The 10,723-nt window shown below is 35.8% G+C and overlaps 1 protein-coding gene across 1 annotated transcript; it reads left to right on the top strand.

The window, feature by feature from the left end:
- The first annotated feature begins 1,696 nt into the window (after window positions 1-1,696).
- On the top strand, window positions 1,697-10,034 carry LOC142413193 (retinol dehydrogenase 8-like). The gene is made up of 6 exons (XM_075509237.1): window positions 1,697-2,365; window positions 3,534-3,695; window positions 5,000-5,179; window positions 6,287-6,380; window positions 8,118-8,301; window positions 9,216-10,034. The coding sequence occupies exons 1-6, from the start codon at window positions 2,269-2,271 to the stop codon at window positions 9,447-9,449; spliced, it is 951 nt and encodes a 316-aa protein (XP_075365352.1). The 5' UTR covers window positions 1,697-2,268; the 3' UTR covers window positions 9,450-10,034.
- The last annotated feature ends 689 nt before the right edge of the window (window positions 10,035-10,723 follow it).

Below are 10,723 nucleotides of genomic sequence, written 5' to 3'. Positions count from 1 at the left end.
TCAGAAACTGCAAATATGGTTATAAGAGGCCTAAATCTGAGTCTGATTAATGCAAACATGATTTATGTGCATTAAGACATGTGATTCATACTTCTGAAAATTGAGTTAATGAAGTTATTTGACATAAAGCAGAGGAACAGAATTGCATGTATTGCAATTTAAAGATTAGGCCTAATTTAAGTGTTTTGTGTATTAAAAGTGTATCTCAGCCAACAAACCTCTCTGTTGTATTTCAGCAACTCTGCAGGTGGAAGTGTGCTAAACTTTCACTATTTATGCAAACATGTTCCACAAAGGCAACCATTCTACTTTAAGTGGTTATACAAAATCAGGCACACTTTTTGCTACCGTTGACAAGGTCAAGATACATTCATCTAAAGTATTTCTGCAGTTTCAGATTATTTATTTTGCTACTATGAAAATTATGATGTAGCAAAAAAAATACTGTTTACTTATGGAAATAAATATATTGTATGTTTTAAATCAAGCTATTTGTTTCTATATATGATAGTAAATGAAAAACATTAGAATTAGGTAGACCAGTGTAATAATTGAAAAATATTAAACTAATTCTTTTCCTCTCTTTAGGCAGATCAATTTGCCTTCAGGCTAGGAATCTATGCATCAAATTTCAGACAGATTTTTTTAAAGCAAAGGAACATGTAAGCCTTTCAAACCAGGATTTTCAAGTGAAAATATAACCATTCTGTAATTACAGTTGCATCACAACACTAGCGGAATTCCACTAACGTAGTGTTGCATAAAGCCTTGCTTGCTCCTCCTACGTGCACTAAATATAAATGTGCACAAGCAGCAAAAGCAATTAGCCTAATATCTGAATCAGCTAAATAGCATTTGCACTAAAATTGTGTATCTGGATACTAACTTCCCTGGTAAAACTGTGGGTCAAACCTGATAAGTAGAATCATGATTACATTTTCTCATTAACTTTAGATGCTGTCTTGCTATTTTGTTGCTTGCCTGAGAAGCTAATGATTGCACTTGTTATACTGTTCAATTGAATTTGTTTGTTTTGGAAAGGAGGAACTTTTTTTTTCCCCCTAATATAATTTCAGTTAAATGTTTCTGTAGAGTCCTACTTTTCTTGAGTTACTAACCAATTTACATCTATGCAAATCCTGGAACAGTAAGTTCATTCTTCTGAACTGCATTGCATTAACATGGAGTTATTGAATCTTGGAAAACATTTTTCTGTGTATAATGGCATTGCAATTAGCTGAATGCTGTTCAGAAGGCTAACTGCTTATTAAGGTGATTCTTTTTCTGTCACTCAGGATGGGTTATAAATTTCATGAGACTGATTTTCTTTCTGAATGTAGTATGCCTACAGTTACTGTATGTTAAACATGAACTGCACCAAATTGCCAGTCCAAATGTCCCTCTGTTTGATTTAATTCAGAGTTTGTATGCAAAATTGGTGGAATATTTTCTCCCAAACTAAAACAGAGTCAGACATCATGCTAGTTCTGATTTTTTTTTTTCCCTAACTTGTCAAATGGAGAATAGAAAGTGTTCAAAGAGATTTCAGTGTTAGCAAGGATGTAGTGAAGCTGGTCTGTTCAACGTCTTCCTGGCTGTCCTCCACTGCCAGCATACTTGCTTACTTTCTCTATTCTTGGTTGGGAACAGTGCCAAAAAGAAATGTGAGGAATCTGTCTAAACAACTTGTCTCTTTCCAAATCCCCATCCCATTTTTCCAATTTATTTTTTCCATGAAGTCTATTAGGACTCTTACAATATTAAGGCATCGGGGAAGAAACCCATTTGTCATTCTGTTGCAAAAGAATGAGGAGGGTGCTCTAAGTGTAGGAAGCCTGAACACCTCTAGCAGAGGGATCCCATTTTGGGTGCAGTTTACTTTCCATAGATGTGAGTGGAGGACTTGATGCTACAGACTGATTGTAATTGTGGCAAGGCTCTTCCTGCCAGTAGCATGCAAACTGGTTATTCCGCTATTAAAAAAAAATCCATGTAGCTTACAAGTGTCTAATTTTAAAGATTAATCAAATTTTGTATTAAATATAGTCCATGTTGATAATGCAGATTATAAGCTCATGCAGGAGCATCTGCTTCTGTTTTTGTCTAGTTGGAGATTATCCCTTAATCATGCAGGGTCCAGGTGTGCATTTTCAGATTTGTTGACTCAGGAAAGCTGGAGATGACATTAAAGGCCAATGCCATTGTAGCTACATTTAGGTTGTCGCTCCTCTGAACAAGAACTCTTGGTTCAACCACCCAGTGAAAAGAATGGCAAGAAGAAATGTCCTCATTACAGGTTGCTCCTCAGGGATTGGACTGGCCTTAGCTGTAAAAATGGCAAAAGATGAACAGAAAAGATTTAAAGGTAACAATGTATCTGTTATTTATCTTTGTAAAAAGATATTCTTCAAGGCAGTACTTTTTTTTTCCTCCCTCTGATTTAACAGGTGATTGTATTCAGTTTGGTGACTTGTTTCTTGTTAGTTTCCCCCCCCTCCTACTGTCATGAAAATACAATACAGTGAAAATACACTGCTTTCTGAAAGCAGATGATATTTCTGTACCTGTATTGAAGCTGAACAGCTACTTGAACAGAATAGTTTACAAAAAACCCGCCAGACAATAGTATAAAAACAAATAGCTGAAAATGTCTGTGGTATGCTACCTTGGATATACATTCAGAGTTGTAGTTAGCTTTGCTTCTGGCTACTAAAATCTTTGTTGAATGAAACGTACATGCCCATTAGAGGACCAAAGAAATCAATTTAGGAAAAAAGTTGTGAAATTTGCAATTTTCTCCTTAAAGCATGTTTCATTATTCCAACCCTGTGTAGGCGTAAGAGGGTGAACAAAGGGGCTGGGATTTGTCTTTCCGCTGCAAAATTGGATATTTGCTATGACTGAAAATGGATGGCAAGGCAAATACAGCAATCTGTGGTAATTCAGTTTCTCACACTTACTCTCACAGTATTTTACTGCTAACTGACTGGATGCAGATTCATAGTTTTCTGAGTAATTAGGCCACAGTGATGATAAAACTAATTTCTCTTTTGAGAAGTAGCTTGCAAAAATAGACATTTTTGGAACTTAATGAGGCATCTTTCTTCCAATTTTTAATAAAATTATGGTTGTTCTGCTAAACATGTTGATGGTGATTTAAAAAAAAAAAAAGATATCTGGAATCCAAAATTAGGTTTTAGGTACCTAAGAATGATTCCGCAGCATAACTTGATACCCATTATTCCATTATTTAAAGTTTTGGTGATAAAACTGTCTTCATACGCTGCATGTTCTTCATTGTGCATAGCAATTTAATTCTCCTTTTGAATTTCTTGAACATTTCAGAACCAGACTCTGGGAAATCAGCGACAATATATGTTGAAAATAGATTCTTTCTACTTTAAGTTTTTATCTGGGTTCTGTCACTGATATTTAAGATATGGATGTAAAAGCAATATTCTTTAATACTTCTTAGTAAGACTGCCACAGAAAAGGTTTTATTTCTGATAACTGTTGCTTCTGGTGTGTTGCAGTGTATGCCACAATGCGGAATCTGGCCAAGAAAGAGCCACTTGAGGAAGCTGCAGGTCGCAGGCTGGGCAAAACCCTTGAAATTAAACAACTGGATGTCTGTGATGAACAATCTATTAAAACTTGTGTGAATAGTATCCCTGACAGAAGGATTGATGTCCTAGGCAAGTACAGGATGTGTATGCTATGAACAGATAACAGTTTTCTATTTAACATCTTCTCAAATACACTAATGAAACTTCTTAAGGTTTTTTTTTTTAAATGATCAAAGTAATAATAATTATATAGTATATTCTGTTCAAGATTATTAAGGCTTTGTGCAGATATAAGTGGATTAAATCTCACCATGCTTCTATGAAGTAGGGAAGCTTGTTTTCCCTGTTTATGAAGCTTGTTTTCTCTGTTTACAAACAGAGAAGTGTCTTGGATAAGATGATACAGTTTTTAGTAAATGTGAGAGGAGAACTTTTGCCTAAATTGGCATCTTCATGTACAAGACTTCCTGCCCTATTGATGAAGCATAGCCCTGTTTACGATGAACCAGCAGCTCTCTGTACTAAGAAAGCAACAGCATTTGGGAATTGGCAAGTAAAAGAACAAATGCAGAGAAAGTAAGGGTACTTTCATTTTATATAGAGAATTTTAATTGTACTTTACAAATCATTCAACAAGAAGTGTTTTCATACTGATTTGCTAAAAATAAATATTAGTGTCTTAGTGAGATGGAAATTGCTTACACCGTCAACTATTAAATCTTCTCTAATAGAAAATTATGGACCTGCCTTTATTTTGATTAATTATTAAAGCACTGCTTAACAAGCTGCTTCTGCAAACTGTATTATACTCTAATTTGACACACTAGTTGTAGTGCAGAATGCCAGTTTTATCTATCATTCCCCACTTATAAATATCCAGGAGGCAAATAAAAAATCAATGGAAGTGTGTGGTTTGTTTTTTGGTTTTTTTTTTTTCTTGAAGATGTGAATGTTAAAAAACAAAACAAAAAGCAGACCAAAATATGGCCTGGTCTATCACCTTTTGGAATAAATTGAAGACTTTATTCCTATGGATATTGACTAATATGCTATTAGTCAATTCTACATTCCTACATCCTACGGATATTGACTAATTCTTAATACTGAATTATAAACAAATATAGATCATTCTTGGCTCATTTTCCTGTAATCCTTTTATAATTTAAAGAAGAAGGACTAATCAGAAATAAATTAGTTAAAATGCAAAGTATCAGATAATTTAAATTGGATTAAAAGCATAATTAAAAATAAAAAAAATATGGAAATGTCAAGTGTATTTGCAATGCTTTAGTGACAGAATAACATCTTTTAATCCTTTCTTTAAGGATTATTTAATCCTTAATCCTCATCTTACTTTCAAATGCTTTCCAGTAAATATTACAAGTTAATGTTTACGGAGGTTATTGCTCACTGTTGTCTTCCATTTTGTGCAGTTAGCAATGCTGGAATGGGGCTCATTGGACCTATTGAATGTCAGACCATAGATGAAATGAAAACTGTGATGGATACCAACTTCTTTGGATTGGTTCGACTCCTGAAGGAGATTTTGCCTGACATGAAGAGGAGAAAGAGCGGGCATATAGTTATAATAAGCAGTGTTATGGGAATACAAGGCAAAGTTGGTTTTTTTGGTTTTTGTTTGTTTGAACGAAGAGTTTGGTATTCAAAATCTAAAGCTTACCTCTTTTTATCTGGAAAAAATAAATGTAGGAGCTAGCATATCTAACTATTGTGCGTTGTAATGCTGAAGTTCCAACTATAAAAAGCACAGCGCTTAGACCTGATGTTTTTTATGCATCTAGGTAGTATGTTACTCCACAACTACTCTCAAGACATTTTAACAACAAAACCTGCAGAGTTAATTTTTTTTTAGAGTTTTAACTCTAATTACTTTTATTTATTTTTTAAAATTTTATTATTTTATTTTTGTTATCTGGAAAACAGGGCTTAGTAGCATTACTTTTCTCTTTCCTATTGCAAAAGATTATGGGGACAGGCAAACATGCTTACTACACTCTGCACAATAATAATGGAATGAAATCCAATCAAGTCCTGGACGACTGTACCACCTTTTTGTAAAGTTTCTCCTCTCCTAAAACTCCACAGAGTCTAATTTTAGCCACAGATAATGATGCTCCTACTCTTGTGTTCCATCTGGTCTAGCTGTATTTGTTTCAATTATTACAACAGTGGCATTGATCTTACCTGGATTATTCTGGTAAGCAAGGGTCCTAAGTCAAACTGCAAGAGTTGTTATTGCTTAATACAATACTTACCATCTACCTAAATGGATTGATGTAGTGCTTTTTCTAAATCATTCAGATGCAAGCTGGATCTCTGGCATAATCTTATCTCCTGCATTGCACTCAGCTTCTGTGTTCATCTATAGCCTATTAAAGTCTTGCTGATAAATAATGCAGATGGTGTTGTATGTATAGACACTTTCATACCTTAGACTACAAAATATTTAGTATCATCCAAGGAGATTACAGCATCAGCTAGGAGGAGGAAAAGCATTAGTCAAGCATCCTTTCCTAGAGTAAGCAATTTTGAGACCATATGCAAAAAATCAGTATTTAGATTCAGTATGCACAAGGATTTTTCTAATGTTTTCCCAGCAAGACTGTAGAAATTTTGGGAAAATACAAGAGTTTTAAAAACTAAACTATTAGTATGTTGAATACAATCACATTCTCAGGATGTTTTGTTTGTACCATCAGGTATCTTATTTAATGATGTTTATGCTGCATCTAAGTTTGCTGTGGAAGGATTCTGCGAAAGTTTAGCCATACAAGCACTAAAGTTCAAACTGCAGTAAGTATTGATCCACTGGTGTAAATTGTATTTTAGATAATTTTAAATATAATCAGAGCTAGCAAGCAAATTTTTAAAGCTTGCTGCTATCTAAGAGAAACAGATTGAGGAACCCATGGAAATTGTACATCACAAAAGGCATAGAAATGTCCACATTCTTCACATTATGTAAGCAAATAAAAAGGTCTAGATGCTAAAACAGACATGTTCTCTTGATCAGTGAAAGGCTGTTTAGCTTTGGGTAAAATACGGTTTATGTAACACTTCTGAAAAACAGACTCTTGCATACAATATCATAGGAATAAAATTATAATATCAACCTGTAATATTTTCCTTCAGAAAGGATAACAGGCTTCTTGGGCAATTCACAGATGATAAAGTTCAAGGGCTCATCATAGAGAGAAAGCAGGTGGAAATCCATCAGAATGGAACACAGGGCAAGATACCTATAATGACAGGAGGTGGGAGGAAAGTGAGAAGAATGTGGTGTACTATTTCTTAATGTTTTTAAGAGAATGGTCCTGTTCATTGTCTGTGGGACTTTGGGGTTTGATTTGTCACATGTATATTCACATTCATGTAATTCTGCTACTATTCTGTGTGTGAAGTCCAACAATTGTTAAATATCCATTGCATCTCTGCGTGCCTAAGCATTTAGCTCTTGTGCTGTGGGAGAAGAGAGAGCTGCTGTTATGGGATTTCAGAGACAAGGTGGCATCCAAAGTGTGATTTTGCATACCGCTCTGAAAAGTTTGGAGGGATTTAAAATAAATATATTGTAAATTACACACAGGGTATACCAGAATTCATAATAAGATTTCAAGAGTATAAGATACAGCAAAAAGAAGGTTAAAAAAAAGAAAGTAGAATGGGAACAGTCCAAGGTCCAGTGTGAAGAGTGACGCAAGAGAAAAGGCTTGAACTCCTGCAGCAGCATCAGCTGGAATTCTGCTATCAAGGTCACCAGCTTGATTTAGTTCTAAAGAAGAGCCTGACCAGGACTCAAGTCTAGGAAGAGGTCCTATCCCCAAGAGTGTTTTAATAAACATTGTGGCTGGGAGTAATTACTGCCTGAGAAAAGAACTGGGAAAGAACTGACCAGTAACTGTATTTCAGTGATTTGCTATAATAAACTACTGAGCAAAATAAAATTTTCCAGATTTGGCAGCAGCTAAAATCTGTCCACCCTCAGCAAAATTCTCTATATTGTATTTTATTATAATATTGTGGAGGGATCTTGAATTATGTAACACTAACAGCTTGACAAAGAAAACGCATGTTTGGGCAATTCCCCCCTCTCTTTCAGCTACTTCTAGTATTATAATGGGAAAGCTGTAACAAAGAAATCTGTGTAGGATTTTGTCCAGGAAGTAATGAATTTTTTTATGATCCTTTAATTATTTTTCTTAATATTTTATAAGTTCTTGTGGATAAATCATCCTTTGATTCCACAGCTGCGAGACAGCAGGTAACAACTGCACTCACTTCTGCTATGAATTAAGTTACAGCACTTCCCTGAAATTTAAGCTACGCAGGTTTCTACTACTACATGTGGATGGGTAGGAGCATGAGAGCAGTAATGTGGTATGGATCGCCTCTACAGAACGTACTGTTTAATATTGCTTTCTAACGTGTACTCACAGTGCAACTCTTCAATCTTCTTTTTTGAGAAGGATAGAGAGGTGTATTTCCCAGGGAGGATAGTCAATAAACAGTATATCTTTGCTTTTTGAACAGGTTAAGTTTGATTGAACCAGGCCCAGTGGTTACAGAGTTTGAAAGAAAAGTGTTTGAAGATGGAATGAAAATGGATCTTTCAGCTGCAGATGAGGAAACAGCTGAGATGTTTACTAATATTTACCTTAAAAATTACAAACAAATTTTCCAGAGCCTGGGACAAAGTGCTGAAGATGTTGCAGAGGTAACTCATCAATAATTCTCCATCTTTTTTTTTTTTTCTTTGTAATTTACGAATGCACTGGTTGGTTGGTGGGTTTTTTTGGTAGAAGCATTAGATTTAATTAAATGTAATTTACACAGTTTAAAATTATTTTTAAAAACTCAAGAGAATATCGAGAGTTTTAAGCAAAACCCTTTAGAATATTAAAGGAATGTTCATTCTGAAGTATTGAAGACAACTATGCATTGTAATTTAAATACCAGTGAGGTATTAGATGCACTTATACATCATCTGGTGAAGTCTGAACATTCTGCAGTGTTACCATACATCTACACAGGGTTCCCACCACTGATTAAAGCCGCTCTCCTCTCCATCTCACTTAGTAATCTCTCTGCTAATGTGAAGTTCTCTCAGCTACCCCAGACCACCAAGGCACAATTAGAAGATGCGTAGACGTAGTTTCTGGTGCTTGGGGCTTCCTGCAGGAAGACAAGTTTAGGCAAGCTGTGGAAGGGGACAATGACTTCAGGTGCTTACTGCTAAGGAATAGCTTCACTGTCAACTGAAGATTCCCAGATCTTGCTGCAAAGTGCACCATTCGATCCTTTCCCAGTGAACTGTAAAAGAAAGGATCTACCTATTGTGAGCATATAGGCATAATTTTGGAGGACTAGTCAGGATACTTAGGTATAAGGTGCTATCACCATGGTATAGATAAACAGAAATAGGACTAAGAATAAATAACAAATACTTCTTATGGCCTTAAAAATATTTTAAGAAAAAATTCTAATGAAATTCTAATAAAACTACAGAAAGGTTTTACATAATTCTAGCACTTCCTTCTTCTACTTTTCCTCTGCTTAACTGAAAACTAGGTTTTAACTTTATTGTTTTGGTAAAGGTTTTTCAACAATTCTGTTTCTCATTCTTGACAGCATACAGTAAAGATAATTCTTGCAGAAAATCCACCTTTTCGCCATCAGACCAACACCTTGTATACTCCAATGACAACCCTGAAATACGCAGATCCAAATGGAGATCTACCCATTGATATATTCTACAAAATGGTTTTTCATCACGACAAAATCTTCAGTGCAAGTCTTAACTTTATCAAATTGCTAAGGTGGAGAAGTAGAAAGAGCTTTGACCTGGGAAAACCCTCACAATAAGTATGAGATTATATAGTGCAAATTGGAATTACTTGTGGTAGCTACTAATAATGCAGTATTTTGTTATTCAAATGCCTTTGCTCTGTAATTGTGAAAAGGCATTCAAGGTGTTTATTTGAGCTTAGCTAAGATATTCAGAGCAATGCGTTTATCTTGAACTTTACAGTTTGCAGAACCTTGAAATTAAAATCCTCTAATTATAGGTTTATTCTGTTTAGTGTTTGCTTTTTACAGAGATCTGTTTTCATGGGAACATGAACATTGACTGATACTTGCATATTCAATATTAACTAAATCCCCTTCACTTATTAGAATATAATACGTACTGAGATGTGTACTGTATGTAAATTAGATTCTTAATATCATAAAAATATTTTATCTTTTTACTTATTAGAATATAATAGAATTAGTACAGTAATCCCTCAATCACAAGAAATCAGAAATCAGGTCTGTCTACCAGTAACGTAAGAGAAAGTCTCATCAGTCGTAAAATGTCACAACTAGAATATTTATTATTCATATCTATATGTTATAATATTCTGAATGCTTCCTTTATATGCAATGGTTACCGGCATATTACACATAGTGGACAATAAAATGTTTTCTAAAAGCATGTCAAAATAAAGTATCTTCTTACTGTCTAGGTACTATTTTTTTCAAAAATAACAAAATATTATCAGTAAGAAGTAATTTAAATCCATTAAATGCCTTCAGGGCCTTGAGTGGTTGAAGCTAAGCCACAGGCTCTCCTTTTCCAAGGCATCCTAATAAGCACTTACTAAACCAAAATTCTAGCATGAGGAGAAGGTCTTTTCCCTCTCTCTCTCTCACCCTAGTCCTACAAGTCAGCTGAGGCTAAGCTGGGGGCCTGGTTTAAGTGCTGTTCCTGCATGGCGTTGTTGTTCTCTGCCCTCCAGCCTTGCCTCGATGCTGCCCCAGGCTGAGACGAAGGCCCAGTGCCCCTCGGGCCTCCAGGCTGCAGTTTCTCAGCACATTCCGGCAGCAGCCTGGTTTCACTTGGAGCGCCCAGTTGGAGCTTACTGAGGATACAGGAACTGGATTTCTCTTTCCCTGAGTGCTTTCTCACTAAGCCTAAGTCTCACTCCATGCTGAGACTTGCAGTGGCCCTGCCCTGCCTCTCCCCAAAGGCTTGCTCAGAGGAGCCAAGCAGCAGCCCCTGCGGGGGCAGCTCCTGCGGATACCGCGCGCTTCAGGTCACACTTTGCAGTCACGACTCGTTGGTGAGGCCCAAGGCGTGGGGGTGCACAGGGACC

This window comes from Mycteria americana, chromosome 7, assembly GCF_035582795.1.
Source record: "Mycteria americana isolate JAX WOST 10 ecotype Jacksonville Zoo and Gardens chromosome 7, USCA_MyAme_1.0, whole genome shotgun sequence".
Lineage (NCBI taxonomy): Eukaryota > Metazoa > Chordata > Aves > Ciconiiformes > Ciconiidae > Mycteria > Mycteria americana.
Note: the sequence above shows the minus strand (reverse complement) of the source record. Positions and strands in the feature narration are given on the sequence as shown.